We start from the raw sequence: 19,495 nt of genomic DNA on the forward strand, positions 1-19,495 counted from the left end.
TCCAAGTGAGGTCTTACCAATGCCTTAAAACCCGCACATCATGCCCCTCCTATGTTCTATTCCTCTTGAAATGAATGCCAGCATTTTCTTTCTTCATTGCCTCTTCAACATGCAAAGCTGCCCTGCATGAGGACTCCCAGTTCCTTTTGCATCTGTGATATTTCTCCCAATTAAAAAAAAGTAGTCTGCCTGTTTATCTGTCATTCTTTGCCCATTCTAATCCACCTGTCTCTTTAAAGACTTTCCATTTCCTCATCCCCATCTGCCCCTCCAACTATCTTTTTAATCTGCAAACTCATTCATTTATTCCACAATACAAATCATTAACATACGATGCAAAAAGAAGAGGTCCCAACACCCACCCCAAAAGAACGCCACTGGTAACCGGTAGCCAACCAGAATCTGATCCCTTTACTCCCACTCTTGGTTACCTACCAATTCTATACCCATGCTACTATCTTGCCTGCAATACCGTGGGCTCTTGTCTTGTTAAGCAGCCTCATGTGCAGCATCTTATCAAAGACCTTTTGAAACTCCAAATGTACATTTGGATCCATTGCACCTTCTTTATTTAGCCTGCTTTTGGTTTCCTCAAATGATGTTCAAGTTCCAGGGCTTTGTGGCATCCGCCGCAAACTTGTTGCTACGATAGATGAATTGGAACAGATCCATGTCGCCACTCAGACAGAAGCTGATAGGCTTCAACACCAGCCTTTCAAAACACTTCATCACTGTTGATGTGAGGGCCACTGGTCGATAGTCATTTAGGCAGGTTACTGCACTCTTCTTGGGCACTGATACAATCGAGTCTTGTTTGAAACAGGTCGGTACCATGTCCTACCAAAAGTGAGATATTGAAGATATCCATGAATACATTGGCAAGTTGGTCAGCACAGGTTTTCTGAACTTGGCTGAGTACTCCATCCATAGAACCATAGAACATTACAGCACAGAAACAAGCCCATTTGCCCCTTCTAGTCTGTGCCAAACCATTTTTTTCCCTAGTCCCACTGGCCTGCACCCAATCTATAGCCCTCCATATCTCTCCCATCCTGTCCAAATTCTGCTTAAATGTCAAATGTTCAGCTGGTAGCTCATTCCACACCCCCACCACTCTCTGTGTGAAGAAGTTCCCCCTCATGTTCCCCCTAAACCTTTCCCCCTTCACCCTTAACCCATGTCCTCTGGTTTGTGTCTCACCTACCCTCAGTGGAAAAAGCCTATCCCCCTCATAATTTTAAATACCTCTTTAGAATCTCCCCTCATTCTTCTATGCTCCAGGGAATAATGACCTAATTGGGTCATTTTCCCTGTGACTCAGTTCCTGAAGTCCGTGCAACATCCTAGTAAATCTTCTCTACACTCTTTCCATCTTATTGATATTTTTCTTTTTTAGTATTTTTATTAACATTGAAATTTCACATCCAAAACTAGAGTACATATGGATATATGTTAAAATTCAAAAAGATACCTAACATTTAAATCATATCATATCCAAGGTACCCCATATTTTAATCAAACAGATTATATTGTATTGATATTTTATTATTTGAAAAAGGGAAAATCTAAACCCGCTAAAGAAAGAAGCTATTTGGCCAGAAAATAAAGGTAGGCAGAATTCTTATCAGAGTGATAAATCACCTCACTAGTCAACTGTTCTACCTTCATAACAAATCAAACTTTGTAAAAGTAATTCAAAAAGGGTCCCCACAGTGTGTGATCATTTGAATTCAAATCAGAAATTGAGCATCTTATCTTCTCTAAGTTGAAACATGACATCATGTAGCCATTGAGCATGATTGGGGAGGGTAACACCCCTCCATCTGAGCAACACTGCCCACCTCAACATAAGAGACATAAAAACTAATACATGTAGCTCAGATGTCATTAAAGTTGTGTCATTCTCCCAACAATACCAAATAAAGCAGTTAAGGGATTTGGTTTAAGATTGACTTCAAAAAGTGCAGAATAAGTTTGAAATACTTGTGGCATGTATCACAACGAGGAGATACATCCGCATAAAAATAAGATAGTTTGTCTTTGGACATGTGACCCCTATAGGCTACTTTAAATTGTAGGAGAGAGTGGTGGGCACATAAAGAAGAGGTACTAACCAATTTGAAAATTACATTCCAAGTTTCTTCAGGAATTAAAAGCTGTAGGTCCTGTTTCCAGACTTTTTAAATTTTATCTGAGGGAGCCTGCCTTATTCCCAACAACATATCATTATTATTGAACCATTATATGAAGGTTGTAAATTTAAAATTACATCAATTAAATTCTTATCAGTCGCCTTAGGAAATGTATATAAATGTAAAAAATCTCATATCTGTAGATAAGGAAAAAAATGAGTATTTGATAATCCGTATTTAACTGAAAGTCATTCAAAGGAAGCAAGACTGCCCTCGACAATAAATCTTTAAAAACATTTATGCCCAATCTATTCTTTGAAAGTTACTTCAATCAATGGAAGGTTTACAGAAGTAATTAGAAAAAATATGACTAGAGAGAGAAAATCTCCTTAAACCAAAATGTTTTCTAAATAGTATCCATATCCTCAAAGTAAAATCGTATCTTATTGACATTTTTCCTGTAGTTAGGTGACCAAAATTGCACACAATACTCCAAATTAGGCCTCACCAATGTCTTGTACAACTTAATCATAATATCCCAACTCCTGCACTCAATACTTTGATTTATGAAGGCCGACATGGCAATAGCACTCTTTACAACCCTATCCACTGAGACACTACTTTCAGGGAGTTATGTATCTTTATTCCCAGATCCCTCTGTGTTCCCGCACTCCTCAGTGCCCGACCATTTACTATGTATGCCCTTTCTTGGTTTGTCCTTTCAAAATGCAACACTTCACACTTGTCAGCATTAAATTCCATCTGCATTTTTCAGCCCATTTTTCCAGATGGTCCAGATGCCCCTGCAAGTTCCTGTCCACAACACCTCAATTTTAGTGTCCTCTGCAAACTTGCTGATCCAATTTTTGCCATATTATCATCCAGATGACAAACAACAATGGTCCCAGCACCGATCCCTGAGGCCCACCACTAGTCACAGGCCTCCAGTCTGAAAAGCCAACATTCACCACTACTCTCTGGCTTCTCGTGGCTATTACAGAGATGTTGTAGCTATTACTGAAACTTGGCTGGAGGAAGGGCACGATTGGTTGATGCAGGTATTGGGGTTTAGGTGTTTTAAAAGGAATACGATGGGAGGTAAGAGACAGTGGGGAGGGGGGAAGTGACATTATTGGTCAGGGATAGTATCACAGCTACAGAAAGGGAGGAGGCTGCAGAGGGAGTGTCTACTGAGGCACTGTGGGTGGAGGTCAGAAATAGAAAGGGAGCAATCACTGTAATGCGAGTTGTCCAGAGCCCCCCAAATAGGTCATCACACCCCCCAACAGTATTCAAAATGGTATACTTGTTTTTGAGAGGGGTGGATTGTCTGCCTGTCTCCTTTTACCATTCCCGACTGTCACCCATCTATCCTCCTTCTGCCTCCTTAGTGTGACAGCATCCCTGTAACTCCTGCCTATCACCTCCTCTGCCTCCCAAATGATCCGGAGTTCATCTAACTCCAGCTCCAATTCTTTAACTCAGTTTGTCAGGAGCTGCATCCTGCCTGACTTAGAGCATGAGAGGATTGTACAAGCCCTTCAGATGACAATGTTGTAATGGCCTAATCCACAACAATCTAATCATCCCCTACCTCACATCCATAGGCCCATATTTTTCTCACATCCATGTGCCCATTAATCTTTTGAGTGTCCCCATTGTATCAGTCTTGAGCCAGAGTAAATAAAAACGTACCTCTGTCATCACCCCTAAACGTTCTTCCATTCAGCTGGGACAGATGTTCTACAGTCTTTGACCCAGGGAAAAGTGCTGGCTGTCTACTCCCATCTCAGCCCTCCCATAATCTTATACACCTTGGTTAAGTCACCTCTCATCCTTGGCCTCTCCAATGAGAACAGCACCAGCTCTGACAACTTTGCTAAACTGATTCCATATCCTCCCCAGTTCACCTACAGCTGGAGTTTCTCATCCTACGCTTCATAAACTTGAGGTTGTTATAGCTCTGCCCACCACTCCCAACTCATCAAATCCCACTCGCACATCACCACCTTCTCGTGGAGCAACATTGTCCACTGGTTGAAGACTTCTTCCCACCTGTGTCTGAGTATCGCCACATGGTTTTACACACCTTCCTTCATAACTCCAATTCTGACGCAAAATGCCCCATTTTGAGTTGCTCCACAGCCAATTGATGTGTCTTCAGCCCTGAAGGACCTAAGCTGTGGAATTCACTTCTAACTAAACGCAAAACAGTCAGTTTCTGGACTCGGCAAGCCCTCCAGCATGCCTGTCTCCAGCACTGTGGGGCCAGAGCATCACTCCTGCAAACTTCAGAAGAACTGAAGAGGCATCTGTTCACACAACATAGTCAAGAAAATAAAAATAAACAAGTAAGCATTTCGCTGCCAAGTAATCCAGCTGAAGTCATTGTCTAGTTCTTCAAATGGGTGAGATAAATGTTTTCCAACCTTGCTTTGAACCTAAATCCACTCGGCAAACATATTGGATGCAAGTCCGTGGGATCTTTGGATGCTGCCTTGCACTTTGGCATTGCAATGGAAAATGACTGAGCATTTCCTCCAGTGTAACCTTTGTAGCTGTGAAATGCCTCCTTTCTCCCATCCCCTACAACTCCATTGGAAGCAAGTTTGTTCACAGATGGCCTTCATGCAGAGATACGAAGGAGGAAAATGGTTTGGAGTGCACGGTCTGGTCGGGGATCCAGATTGTTGTGGGGAGAAAACAGATCTTAAAACTGACAATAGCACCAGAGTGAGTTCGGAGAGACTCAGAGAGAAGTTATGGACAAGAATTTTGAACAATTATGGACAATTCACTTCTAATTCCCTCCGCCCACTTTTCCTAGTGTCAAAATATCCGATTCAACCATGGTACGTTTTCCCAGGTTAGAGATCGCACCATGAATGCAAGCTGCTGTTGACACAAAACTAGTTACATTTGCTGGCAACGAAGACTTAAACATCCTTGTGAATTTCTTGAAATGGTCTCTAAATCTCTGTTCTCAACCCCATTCCCCGCTTCTCACTGGTTCCCTTTCACTTTTTCCCCCCACTGTTAGCCATTACCAAATTATATCACAAAGTTCAGTTGGTAATCCACTTCATTTTGTTTAATTTCCCTGCGGACGGAACAAAGGGCAACTGTTTTACCTGAAGTTTTAATGGTTGTGGTGCACATAATCAGCTGCCCAAACAGAAAGCAAGAACTGAAAAGACAAAACTAAAATGGTGCAGTACCCTGGCCTCTTGATTCATCTAACCTTTCCTGATCCCAGGAGGACTTTGGTTCTGTCTCTGTGTGGAAAAGCAGAGATGGAGGGCAAGGCAGAGCAGCTGAGAATCATGGCCCACTTGTCTGCTATTTACTGCTTTTACCAACTGCTCTACAAAACAAAACTGCAGGTACCTGATCGTGGAGAAAGAGGACACAGCCAAACAGAGGATTGGAGGTACTGGATCAGCTGCCGCTCACCGAGTGGTGGAAAGGCTCAAGGTTCCTGCTTCACGTTCTTGTCCATAACTTCTCTCTGGGTCTCTCCGAACTCACTCTGGTGCTATTGTCAGTTTTAAGATCTGTTTTCTCCCCACAACAATCTGGATCCCCGACCAGACCGTGCACTCCAAACCATTTTCCTCCTTCATATCTCTGCATGAAGGCCATCTGTGAACAAACTTGCTTCCAATGGAGTTGTAGGGGATGGGAGAAAGGAGGCATTTCACAGCTACAAAGGTTACACTGGAGGAAATGCTCAGTCATTTTCCATTGCAATGCCAAAGTGCAAGGCAGCATCCAAAGATCCCATGGACTTGCATCCAATATGTTTGCCGAGTGGATTTAGGTTCAAAGCAAGGTTGGAAAACATTTATCTCGCCCACTTGAAGAACTAGACAATGACTTCAGCTGGATTACTTGGCAGCAAAATGCTTACTTGTTTATTTTTATTTTCTTGACTATGTTGTGTGAACAGATGCCTCTTCAGTTCTTCTGAAGTTTGCAGGAGTGATGCTCTGGCCCCACAGTGCTGGAGACAGGCATGCTGGAGGGCTTGCCGAGTCCAGAAACTGACTGTTTTGCGTTTAGTTAGCCAGTGCCCGTACGTGGTGCCCTTCCCATGAAGGACTGGGGTGCAGGGACATCCACAAAGTACAGCAGCTGAAATTAGGACAATAATCAAACGAGTGGGCAACAGGAGAAACACAGAAGCTGCTGGCGCTGGAATCCAGTGAAAGGATAGAAGATGGAGGGACTCAGTGGGGCAGGCAGTATCCTTGGAGAAAATGGTCAGACAATATTTTGAGTGAAAAACAAAAGTCTGCAATCGCTGTGATTGCAGTAAAAAACACACCGAAACGCTGGAGAAACTCAACCGGTCTTTTCAGCATCCATAGGAGACAAAGATATACTGCCCATGTTTTGGGCCTGAGCCCTTCTTAAGGAATGAGCATTTTGCATCGAGACCCTTTACTAAAACTCAGGGATCAAAAGTTAAAGGCAAGTACAAGTTCTGGCATGCGGAAGAGTGCTGGGATCAGGCAACTGAATGGATATGTGTTCAAGAAAGGGAACATCCTGCTCAATGGCAAACATGCCACAGCCACCTTGATTTGGGCTAAGAAACCAAGGAAAATCTTGACCCATTTGCCCAACAAACGAGGCTCCATATGAGTATGATGATCTCTTCTGATCCAATCTGCTTGTAATATTTATTTAACCTTGCTAACTCTAAAACATTCCATGAGATCAAAAAAATAACATGATGTGCAATCATACTTGGGTTTAAACTTAATTTAGTACAGTTTCAGCTACACAGGCTCTTCATTATTATCTTATATATATTTCCAAGACCATTGATCTCCCTGTGATCAAGATGCAATTCCCCTGTGATGTCCAGTATCTCCCACGGTGCCCCAGGTTCCTAACACATCTCTGAGATATGAGGGTTGATCAGTTAACGAGTGAGTGAGGTACCACTGATGTAATTGAGAAGGGACTGGATAAGGAGAGGTGGTGAGGTGGGTGAAGAAACAAGACAGCATTGATGAGGTGACGAGGCCTAGGGATCCAAAAGAAATACAGAGTTATTGGTACAAAGTAGATAAAATTTGTTGTGGAGTAGGTTTACAAAGGTCAGCACAACATTGTGAGCTGAAGGGCCTGTACTGTGCTGTAACGTTTGATCCTCTATGGCAGGGGTGGGCAACCTTTTACCACGTGTGGGCCAGATGGTGTATCAGTGGTTGAACGGTGGCTGGACTGATGTGACCATAAATTAAATTTTAAAATATTTAAAAAGCACTCATTCACTCAGACTTAAAAGATACCTGCATTCACATTTCAATACAAATTGAAATACATGTGCACAAATGAACTGAAGTAGACATATATTTGAAAAATCTACTTACTTTTTCTTTAGTTAAGGTTAACAGAATGATATACAGCCCTGTAGTAAAACATTCCTTGCATATCTGGTTTCAATTCAGGAAATGTTTTGATTTAAAAGATTTTTCCTTATCAAGTTTTATAGCACCTAATCATGTACTTCCTCATTTACATGATTTGACATTTGTCAATTGGTATGATCATGGTATTGTGCTTTCGAGACTTGTTTGTTGACAGTTATCAACAAGTTGGTACAGAGCATCCTGTGCAACTACATCACTGCCTGTTTTGGAAGCTGGACCACCTCGGACTGCAAGACCCTGCAGGGGATAGTGAAGTCAGCGGAAAAGACCATTGGGGAACCTCTTCCTAGCATGGAGGACATCTACTGCACTTTGATGTAGGCGGAGAGCAATAAACATTGTGAACGACTCCACACGTCCCGCATGTAAACTGTCCTCCCTTCTACCCTCTGGCAGGAGGTACTGAAGCACAGGCCCTTACGTCCAGAGTGGGTAACGGCATTTTCCCCCAAGCCATCAGGCTCCTGAACTCCCAATACAGATGTGCATAGTGCGTCATGGAATTTGAGTGTATACGTCTTAATACCTTAATATTTTAATGTGTTAACTGTTTTCCTAACATATATGTTCTGTGTGCTCTGTGGTATACTCTGTGGTCCTGGAGAAATGTTATATCACCCTAATGTGTGAACATGGTATGATTAATACATAAAGTTGGCTTGACTTGTCTCATGTCCTTTGAACAGTTTTCAGCAAAGTTTAATTTACCAAATTCACATTTTTTTAGATACTTGCAGATCAGAAATTTTTTTACAGGCTCAATTATCAAATTTTCCCACGGCTTGTGAATTTCACATACTGGATGTCATTTTCAAATTACAACCCTCCCGGAAGGGTTTAATAACCTTTTTATACGATATGCTTTTAAAATTGCGTCATGTTTCCCTTGATAAGATTAAAAGAGAATGGGAGCATGATCTACAGTTTCCTATCTCAGACAAAAATTGGGATTTGATTCTTAAATTAGTTAACACTTCTTCATTATATGCTCGACATTCTCTTATTCAGTTCAAGGTTGTATATTGGGCTTGCATGTCTAAAGACAAATATTTCCTGATCTAAATCCCCGATGTGACAGATGTAACGAAGGGGGAAGCAACCTTGATACATATGTTCTGGTCTTGTTGACCTCTTGAACCTTATTGGAGCAAGATTTTCCATGTTTTGTCAATAAAATAATGTGTTAATCTTGAACCTAATCCTTTCATGAGCCATTTTCTTCACCTGATTCATGCTATTTACAACTCTTATGGCATAAGAGCTATCCTACTGAGATGGAAAGATCCTGGTTCCACCCACTAGAACTCAGTGGTTATGTCATGTCTTGCCCTAATCTGGAAAAGATCAGGTGTTCCATGTTGTATGCTAAAATTTGGGGTCCTTTTATGGACTATTTTCATGCTTAGTAAATTTGAATGTATTTATTTAGGTACATGTTTTTTCCTTCAGTTAGTCATATTTTATAGATTCAGCAGAACTATATGACCTTTAATTATATGTCAAAACACCCAGGTTTTTTTCTGTAGGGATTAGTGTTCTTTTCTTAGTTTTTAAAAAAAAAAATTGTCATTCCGACAACATTGTACGGGGAAGGGGCTATTGTTTTATTTTTGGAAATGTACTTATATTCTTCATATTTGATGATCTTATGTTTTCTATACAATGTGTGCTTGTTCTATAAAACACAATAAAAAGATAGAGAGAAAAATCTACACTCAAAAATGCAGGGATGTATCTATGCAACATAGTGCCTATGGCAGGGGTGGCCAGTGCGTCAAAATAAAAGGTGCCAAGGAGGTCTTGTGAAAGCTGGCCTTGGTGGCTGCCATGTTGTTTTTGCCATTGTATAAATTGAGAGCAAATGGTAGGATGAGGGTGTATGGAGTGCAGATGAAGCAGGTGTGTCCATGGGGTGGGGGGGTGGCGGTGGCGTTGATGGGTGGGGTGGTGGTAGCAGTGGTGTTGACAGGGGGTGGGGTGGCAGAGGCGCTGACATGGGGGGGGTTGGACTTTCCCCGGACGGTAAGCCTGTACTTGTATCAACGGGCCGGGTGCACTTGATACTTATGCATTAGGTTGTGGGCTAGATAAATTTGGATCATGGGCTATAGGTTGCCCACTCCTGGAGTTCGATAGGGCAGGAGCAGGAAGAAAGTCTACTAGGGCAGTCCTTGGCTGGAAGTCTTGGGCAGGAGAGAGACATGGGCAGTAGAAGGTTGAGGAACTGTCAGGTTGGAAGTGGTGGTGGGGAGATCACTTGAAATGCTGAGCCTGAAATGGTCCGGGAGATAATATCCTAACGATGGTTCGTGGAGTCCTGGTTTCGAGTAAACACAAGGAGGTGGCCAGGAGCTGGCATCTGGCCTCGGCAACATAGAAAGGGCAGGAAAAAGTGAATGGTGTGATGGAGAAGCCTGGGTAGTTGAAGTTCTGTTGGCAATTGGGGATGATACAGTCAAAAGCAGGAAACTAAGCAGAGGGGTTGTCCAAAAGGAGGGGTGTTGGAGACATACAAACAAGCCATTAACTGTGGTAGGGATAGGGACCATCCTTCTCAGAGTAAGATGCATGAGGAAGCAGAGGAAGAGAAGCTCAGCATAGAGGAGGGTGCAGGGTTTGCTGAAGTGTGGGTGCAGAGATACAAAGAAAAGACCTTTGAGAACAGGCAGTTCAGCATCAGGATGGGAAAGGTCAGAGGGGATGGTGATGACACAGCAGAAGTTGGAGCCCGGGTCAGGGAAGGGAGGTCTCGACGTGGGGGTGGGGTTAGTGGTGGGGAGATGGGGGCACAGAGGAAGGAAGCAAGGAAGGGGGGGGTTAGTGAAGCATCGAAATGGGCTTTGAGACTGGGAGCAGGTAGTTGGTTAATGGGCAGAGAGGAGTGAGGGGACCCATGCTGAACACCGAGACTCTCAGTCAAGTCACACATGTGGGCTGAGCTCCATATGCTGCGATGGGAGGTGCCTGTGGACTGGGCAAGTGGGTGGGCTGGAGTGTGGCATTAGGGGGCTCTGATTGTGGGGCAGAGCAGGTGCCCTAGGCCTGAACTGGTGCTGGGGGTCCCCGATTCTGGAGTGGGTCAGGGACCAGGTAAGGACCGCAGTGCAGCGCAGAGCTCTGCTTGAGGGTAAGTGGTCAAAGTCCCTAGCTACTTTGGAGAAGGGCGAACTTGGTGGATGTAAGGAACCAGGAAAAAAAAGGCTAATTGAAGGATAGGATATCCAGCAAAGGATATAGTAGAATTCAGGTCCACGGCATGTGACTGGGAGCTGCAGTAGAGAAAGAGACAAGGTCTGAAAATAGGAGAGGGTGAATCATCGTGGCCCGGAGGGAGAACCATTGAGAGGAGTGCTGGATAGAATGTGCCTCCGGATCATCCTGGTGGGGTTAAACCGAAAGGTCTGGTAACGGTGCTGGAAACCGCACAGAACAAAATCAGTCTGAATAAAAGAGCCTAAGCCGAGAAGCTGACTAACCATTTCTCTCCAGGGATGCTGTCTGACCTGCTGCTGGTAACGGGATCTCGTTCAACCTTTGAACAGCAGAAGTAAAGGTATGACGGGTCTGCGTCCAGACTTCAGGAGATCCACAACCGTCATAGCAGGCAGAAACTGATTCAACCTCTCTGGAACAGGAAGGGTCCGGTCCTGGATGCAATAAATAGCAGGAAATACAGGAGACCTACCCCAACAAGTCACTTGTGGACACGCTGGTGTCTCAGCAGATGGGAGGATCTGGTAAACCCCTTCTGGCACACGGAGCAGGTGAATGGCCTTTCCCTCGTGTGAACACGCTGGTGCCTCAGCAAATTGGACGACCGATTGAACCCCTTCCCGCAGACAGAACAGTTGAAAGGCCTCTCCCCAGTGTGAGCCCTTTGGTGTGTCTGGAGATTGGACGACAGAGTGAACCCTTTCCCACAGATGGAGCAAATGAATGGCCTCTCTCCGGTGTGAATCCGCTGATGCATCCGCAAGTCCTTAGCGCTTTTAAAGCTCTTCTCACAGTCAGGGCATTTAAAAGCCCTCTTGTCATAGTGGACAAGTTGGTGTGTCAGAAGGTGGGACGAATTGGTGAAACCTTTCTCGCACACGGTGCAGGTGAAGGGCCTCTCACCCGTGTGAACCCGCTGGTGCGTCCGGAGATTGGAAGACTGCGTGAATCCTTTCCCACACACAGTGCAGGTGAATATCCTCTCTCCTGTATGAACACGCTGGTGCGTCCGAAGGTTCGATGCGTGTGTGAACCCCCTCCCACACACAGAACAAGTGAACGGCCTCTCCCCGGTGTGAACTCGCCGATGCTGGATGAGGTGAGATGATTGCCTGAACCGCTTCTCACAGTGGGAGCAGCTGTACGGTCTCTCGTCGGTGTGAACAAGCTGGTGCTTAATTAGATCGGCGGATATTTTAAAAGAGTTCCCACAGTCAGAGCACTTGAAAGGCCTCTTGTCGCTGTGAACCCGTTGATGCAACTGGAGGCTGGATGACAGAGCAAAGCCCTTCCCACATTCGGAGCAGGTGAACGGCCTCTCCCCAGTGTGACTGCGACGATGCGTTTCCAGCTGGGAAGGATAACGGAATCCCTTCCCACAGTCCCCACATTTACATGGTTTCTCCATGTTGCAAGTATCCTGGCATCTTCCTGAACTGCATAATCTGTTGAGGCCTTGACTAACTGTTCAACACATCAGTGGTTTATCCAATGCAATCTGTTTTAGGATTCCCAGACCTTTTTTCCCCAGGTCACGACTATATTTCTCTCTCTCTGTGCTTCTCCTGTCAGATTAATCTTTGAAATAGAAAAGCTAGAGGAACTCAGCAGATCAAACCGCACCTGTGGAAGCAAGGAGATAATCAAAGCTTCAAGTAATCTTCCAAACATTTTCCCACAGGCAAATATTTAAACACCAAGGATTATCATTTCACAAAGACTTATATATCCGTGTCAAACATTGACGAGATGTTTAGTTGGAAATTCCTGCTTCTACTGTCTTGGAAGAAGTGCAGGATTGTTGAAAGTGCAGGACGCAAATGAGAGAATTGATGGGAGACATTCCAACCGAGCTAAAATCAACTCTCACCTTTCCTCTTATCATATCCAATTAACACCTTTTGTTGGAATCCTCCCCTAGCCAGTCTTCAGTCTTTATTCTGACTCCTTCCTGTTCTTTGCTTATTCCTTAACGAAGGGCTCAGGACCGAAACAGACAGTAATACATATTTTCCTCCCATGGATGTTGTGAGACCAGCTGAGTTCCTCTAGCATTTCTGTTGCGGTTTTACTCCAAATGAAGGATGCCAACTTGGCCTGGGTTGAACTCCATCGGTGTCCAAGCTAATGAGCCAATTACATTTCAGGGAAATTCAGTTGTACTGCCCTTAACGATTATGGCCACGCAGACACACTGCAAAGACGGCAGCCATTGATAGCCACTAATTGGAGCTACCGTCAATTTGCACCCAAAGCGGCTCTGGGGCCTTGATTCATGTTTTATGCATCCACTAAACACATGTAAAAACTTAAGGTCTGTGCACCATTTCAATTCCTTCCCTGCCTTTACCATTTGTTCCTGTCACCCAGCAATCAGCCGACTCAACCGCGGCCTTTGGCTGCAGCTCCAATATGCTTGCATCTTTCACTGTTAAACTCGTAGCTGACACTCCTGCCACGTGGCCATTTCTGGGAAGGCCTCCCGTGTTGAAACCCATCTACCCCTCCCCCCCACCCCCCCAAACTCTGGTCAGGATTTAGTGTTTGCTGTCATCTTGTTTAAGAAGTAGATGAAATTAATTAATTAAATGTAACTGAAACCTGAATAACTACCAGACTAGGTATTAGAAGGTCTTTTTATGGATCAAATTCTTCATAAGTGTTAAAATGGATCGGCTATATAATTATTTGGAGAGCCCGGGACTGATTACGAATAGTCAACATGGCTTGTGTGTGGTAGGTCGTCTTTATGATGAGGTGACCAGGAAAGTTCATAAAGGAAAGGCTGTGGATGTTGTCTACATGGCTTTTGTCAAGGTCCCACATGGGAGGCTAGTCAGAAAGGTTCAGACACTTGGTATTCATGGGGAGGTAGTCAACTGGATTCAAATTTGGCTACATGGGAGAAGCCAGCGAGTGGTGGTGGATGATGCTTCTCAGACTGGTGATTAGTGATGTGTCTCAGGGACCATTGTTGTTTGTCATTCATATCAGTGATCTAGATGATAATGTGGTAAATCCGATCAGCAAATTAGCAGATGACAATGATTGTGGACAGCAAGGAAAGCTTTGGAAGGGCAAACCAAGAAAGGACATACACTGTAAATGGTTGGGCACTGAGGAGTGCGGTAGAACAGAGGGATCTGGAAATACAGATACATAATTCCTTGAAAGTGGCGTCACAGGTGGATAAGGTTGTAAAGAGAGCTTTTGCCATATTGGCCTTCATAAATCAAAGAATTGAGTTTAGGAATTGGGAAGTTATGGCAAATTTGTACAATACATCAGTGAGGCCAGATTTGGAGTACAGGTTCACAATCCTTTATCCGGAATGCTCCAAAAACCGGCATTTTTTCCCTGGTGCTGGTACAGTGGAGGGAAAGAGAGAGAGACAGCAGCGTGACTAGGTTGGGCAAGGGGAGGGAGAGAGAGAGTAGTGCGACTCGAGCGGGCGAGGGGGGGGGAGAGACGGCAGCGCAACTCTGGTGGGGGGCGGGAGGAGGAGCGAGAGACAGCAGCGCGATTCAGGTGGGTGACGGGGGAGGGAGATGGCAGCACGACTTGGGTGGGCGGGGAGAGACGGCATCATGACTCGGGTGGGCGGGAGGAGAGAGACAGCAGCGCAACTTGGGTGGGGGTGGAGAAAGATGGCAGTGCGACTTGGGTGGACGGGGAGAGGAGAGAGATGGCAGCATGACTAGGCAGGGGGTGGAGAGAGACGGCAATGCGACTCAGGTGGGCGAGGGGGAGAGACGCCAGTGCAACTGGAAGGGGTGGACACAGCAGCATAAATCGGATGGCCTTAAATCTGGAGCAGCTGGCTTTTGTTCTGAAATCCGGAAAAATCTGAAATTCGGAACCCAAAGGCCAACTTATGTTCATCCACACAAATGACCAAAATTTTTTTTAAAATGCGTATGCACATGTACAATATAGTGCCCGGCGCACAGTCTCCTCTGTAGATGTGCTAGAAAGATGGCAAGCAAAAAGAAAAACCCATCCCTTGCTGATAGATCCGCAAAGCCAAGGAAGACACTAACTTTGGAGTTAAAAATTAAAGTTATCAACCAGTATGAAGAAGGAAGAAAAATCTATTGTTGTTCAACAATTTTAAGAAAACTCGTGAGGCTGTAAAAGGTTCTACAAGTATGAAGTGCATGATACTAACAAAGCTATGGCGAGGGCCCATTCACGAGATGGAAAAGTTATTGATGGTGCGGCTGGAAGATCTAATTCAAAATGCATGTCACTGAACTTAAGGGCAATTCAGAGGAAGGCGAGAAATTATTTTTTAGCCACTGAAGGAGCGAGTGAAAGAGGATTACATTGGGGACTTCACAGCAAGTCCCCAATTATGCGCATGGGCATAATTCCAACTTGTGTCTGTTCCGAGATACACCGATCCTTCAGTCACAATTACGATTGTAAGTCAGGGGCTACCTGTATTGTGTGCAAGTTTGGTCACCTAACTACAAGAAAGATATCAATAAGATTGCAAGAGTGCAGAGAAGATTTATTGGGATGTTGTCTGGACTTCAGGAATTGAGTTACAAAAGTTAAACAGATTAGGACTTTATTCCCTGGAACACAAGAATGAGGGGAGATTTGATAGAGGTATTTAAAATTAGGAGAGGGAAAGACAGAGTAAATGTAGATAGCCTTTTTTTCCACTGAGAGTAGGTGATATATAAACTAGAGGACAAGGATTAAGAGTGAAAGGGGAAAAGTTTATGGGGAACTTCTTCACACAGAGAGTGGTGAATGTGGGTTCAATTTTAACACTGAAGAAGAATTTAGACAAGCAAATGGATGGGAGAGGTATGGAGCGCTATGGACTGAGTGCAGGTCAGTGAGACTAGGCAAAACAAAATGGTTTGGAACATACTAGAAGGGCTGAAGGGGCCTGTTTCTGTGCTGTCATGTTCTATTTCAAGCGATTGCAACATGGCATGCAGATACATGAATTGCCCAAGGTTGGTTTTCAGGTGCAGCAGGCTATCTAGAAGGTAAATGGAATGCTGGCCTTCACTGCTAGAGGGATAGAAATTAAGAGCATGAAGATTATGCTGCATCTGTACAAGGTATTGATGAGGCCACATCTGGAAGACTGCATGCAGTTCTGGTCTCTTACTCGAGGAAGGAGGTACTGGCTTTGGAGGCAGTGCAGAAGAGGTTCACAGGTTGATTCCAGTAGTTAACCTATTATGAGAGATTGAGTTATAGAAACAGATAAAATTATTAATGGCATAGATAAGAGAGATAGGCAACTTGTTTCCATTGGTAGGGGAGACCAAATCTCGGGGAGATAGCCTCAAGACTCAGGGTAGTAGGTTTAGGACAGAGATGAGGAGGACCTGCTTTTACCAGAGGGTGGTGAATCTGAGGAATTCCCTGTCCATTGAAGCACTGGAGGTGACCTCAGTAAGTATATTTAAGACAAGGTTGGATAGATTTTTACATTGTCGGGGAATTAAGGGATATGGGGGAAAGTCATTAGGGGAATTGAGCCCATCATCAGATCAGCCACGATCTTACTGAATGACGAAGCAGGCTTGATGGGCCGGACGGCCGATTCCCGCACTTATTTCTTATGTGATTAAAGTGCACTTCCAAATTTTAATCAAGGTCATTTGTATACAGTTTGATTTGATCATGTTGAAAGTTCAGCACTTTTTATACATAGTCCCCTCATTTCAGGGCACCATAATGTTTGGGACATTTGTTGTCACAGTGGTTTGTGAGTACTCAGGTATGTTTAATTGCTTCATCGGCGCAGGTAGAAGAGAGCTGAGCTTGCTTCTAAGCTTTTGGTCACCTTTGGTGTCTGTAGTTACCATTTTTCAACATGAGGACCAGAGTTGTGCCAACGAAAGTCAAAGGAGCCATTAGGAGGCTGAAAAACAAGAATAAAACAGTAAGAGACATCACCCAAACCGTAGGATTCCCAAAATCAACTGCTTGGAACATCATTAAGAAAGCAATTTGGTGAGCTCAGTAATCGCAAAGGGGCTGGTGTTCCAAGGAAGATCTCCACTGCTGATGACAGAAGAATTCTCATCATCATGAAGAAAAATCCCCAAAGGCATGTCCGACAGATCAGAAACACTCTTTGGGAGGCGGGTGTGGATGTGTCCATGACGACTGTCTGCAGAAGACTTCATGAAAGAAATACTGGGGCTACTCTGCAAGATGCAAACCACTAGTTAGCCACAGAAACAGGATGGTCACAATACAGTTTGCCAAGAAGTCTTTAAAAGAGCCAGCAGAATTCTGGAAAAAGGTCTTGTGGACAGATGAGACCAAGATGAACCTGTGTCAGAGTGATGACAAGAGCAAAGTGTGGAGGCGTAAAGGAACTGCCCAAGATCCAACTTCATCTGTGAAACATGGTGGTGGGGGTGTTATGACCTGGCTGTGTATTGGCTGCCACAGGTACTGGCGCACTTCTCTTCATTGAGGAGGTAACTGCTGATGGCCAGGAGCAAAATTAATTCTGAGGTGGTATAGAAACATCTTATCTGCTCAAGTTCGAGAAAATGGCTCCAAACTCACTGGACGGTGCTTCATCCTGCAGCAAGACAATGATCCCAAATGGACTTGTAAGGGTTAAAATGACTTAAAGACTTATACTGCCATTTTCCAGCAGTTCTGCAGATTTTTTAAACATTTTTTTGGCTCTTTCTATAGTTGCAACCTGAAAGCCCAAGGTTTTCTTTCTGTCTAAAGCAACAAAGGAGTTTTTCCAAGCTAAAATCTGGAAAATTCTCGAGCCAAGTCAGTCACCTGATCCAAATCCATATGAGCATGTTTCCCATGTTCTCAACAGTAAACATAAGGAAGGGGACAAGCCCCCGAAACAAGCAGGAACTGAAAATGGCTGCAGTGGAGGCCTGGCAGAGCATCACCAGAGAACTCAGCATTTGGTGAATTTCAAACTCCAAGCAGTCTTTGCATGCAAGGGATATGCAACAAAATACTCAACGTGACTATTAAAATATACTGTAGTGTCCCAAATATGATGGTGCCCTGAAACGAGCAGATAAAAGTGCTGTTACTTCGATATGGTCAAACCAAAATGGATACAATAACCTTGCAGAAAATCTGAAATGCGCACTTTAATCAAATGTGAATTGTCTGATTACAAATTTAAAACTGTGGAGCGCAAGGGCAAATAAAGGAAAAAAAGTGTCATTCTCTCAAATATGATTTATATTTATGTGCACACACAACACACATATATTTATACACATACAACACAAATATTTATACACATATATTGGCACACATGTATACACAAATATTTATACACACATATATTTACATAATGCATACACACATTTACCAGGATATACGTTACATATTATATATGCACATACATTATACACACACCCACACATGTATTTATACACACACATGCATACACTCCTATTTACACATTTACATGTGCATATATTTACAAACATTTTTACACAGGTATATTTATACACACACGTTTAGTATACACACCTATTTATACACAGATTTACACACAAACATACATTTATACATATTTATACATATATTTATGTAAACACACACCTATTTATAACCTATATACATGCAAACACGCATATTTATACACAAGTATATACACACATGCACCTACCAATATTTATGCATGCACACATATTTATACATTCATACACATTATTCATACACACACCCACACATACCCACATATATATTAAAATATACACAAGTATATTTATACACACGTATGTATATATACATGCATATATTTATAGAAGCACGCATACTGGCACGCACACACCAATATTTATGCACTGACGCGCATATATTTATATGCCCTCCCACACACATACACATACAGACATATTGGACACAGCCATATACAAGTATTATTTCCTCCGTATTGTGTGTTTATTTGCATGCATCGTGGTTTCTTCTGCCTGTTTTTGTACAGTCAGATGATAATAAACAAACTTGAATGTTGGGAGAATTTTAGGAAATGGCAATGAATGATAAAAAGGTTGAAGAGGTGGGAAATTATAGGATGGGTGTAAATTGATAAGGATTATAGGCACCAAATAGCCCTTGAGGACACCGAGGAGCCAAAAAAAAAGGAAGCAGATTTTGGAATGGTGTGGGAAATACAGGGCTGTCGTTCTGGGTGATTTCAGCTACCTAATATTGACTGGCACCTCCTGACTGCAAGAGGGATAGAGCTAATTAGAAGAGAGGCCACACTGGATCTAGTCTGGAGGAATAAACCAGGTCAGGTGAGGGAGCATTTTTTAAAAAAAATATTTTATTTTTAGTTTTTCCACTCAAACTCCAATAATTTTTAATATCATTATCAACAATATTAACATTATTTCAACACATCTATGGGAAAGGATAAAAAACAGTCAAAATGGGAAAGTGTTTAACTAGGGAAGGTATAATTGTGAAGGGATGAGGCAGAAACTAGCAAGAGTAAATTGGAAATATTTTTAAGGGAGAAAGCTCAGAAGTAATGTGGAGGAAGATTAGGGACCATGTGTAGGGTTCAGGATAGGTTTGTCCCACTGGGACAAGGAAAAGATGGTAGGAAAGGGGAACTTTGGCTGACGAAACAGGTCAGGCAACTAGTCTAGAGGAAGAAGGAAGCATACATTAGATAAATGAAGCAGGAAACAGGAAGGGCTCGTGAGAAGTATATGGTAG

General features: G+C 43.4%; 1 protein-coding gene across 4 annotated transcripts in view; it reads right to left on the reverse strand.

Annotated features, from left to right (window-relative positions):
* Positions 1-542: 542 nt before the first annotated feature.
* LOC138764591 (zinc finger protein 235-like) overlaps positions 543-19,495 on the reverse strand; it is a 55,797-nt gene continuing 36,844 nt past the window's right edge. For all 4 annotated transcript variants that reach the window (XM_069940713.1, XM_069940712.1, XM_069940711.1 and 1 more), the window contains 2 exons: positions 11,262-12,412; positions 543-837 (listed from right to left, as the gene is read on the reverse strand). In XM_069940713.1, the coding sequence (XP_069796814.1) occupies positions 11,271-12,197 (927 nt within the window). In that variant the 5' untranslated portion in view covers positions 12,198-12,412 and the 3' untranslated portion in view covers positions 543-837; positions 11,262-11,270. The remainder of the gene's footprint in view (positions 838-11,261; positions 12,413-19,495) is intronic.

Source organism: Narcine bancroftii, chromosome 5 (assembly GCF_036971445.1).
Source record: "Narcine bancroftii isolate sNarBan1 chromosome 5, sNarBan1.hap1, whole genome shotgun sequence".
Lineage (NCBI taxonomy): Eukaryota > Metazoa > Chordata > Chondrichthyes > Torpediniformes > Narcinidae > Narcine > Narcine bancroftii.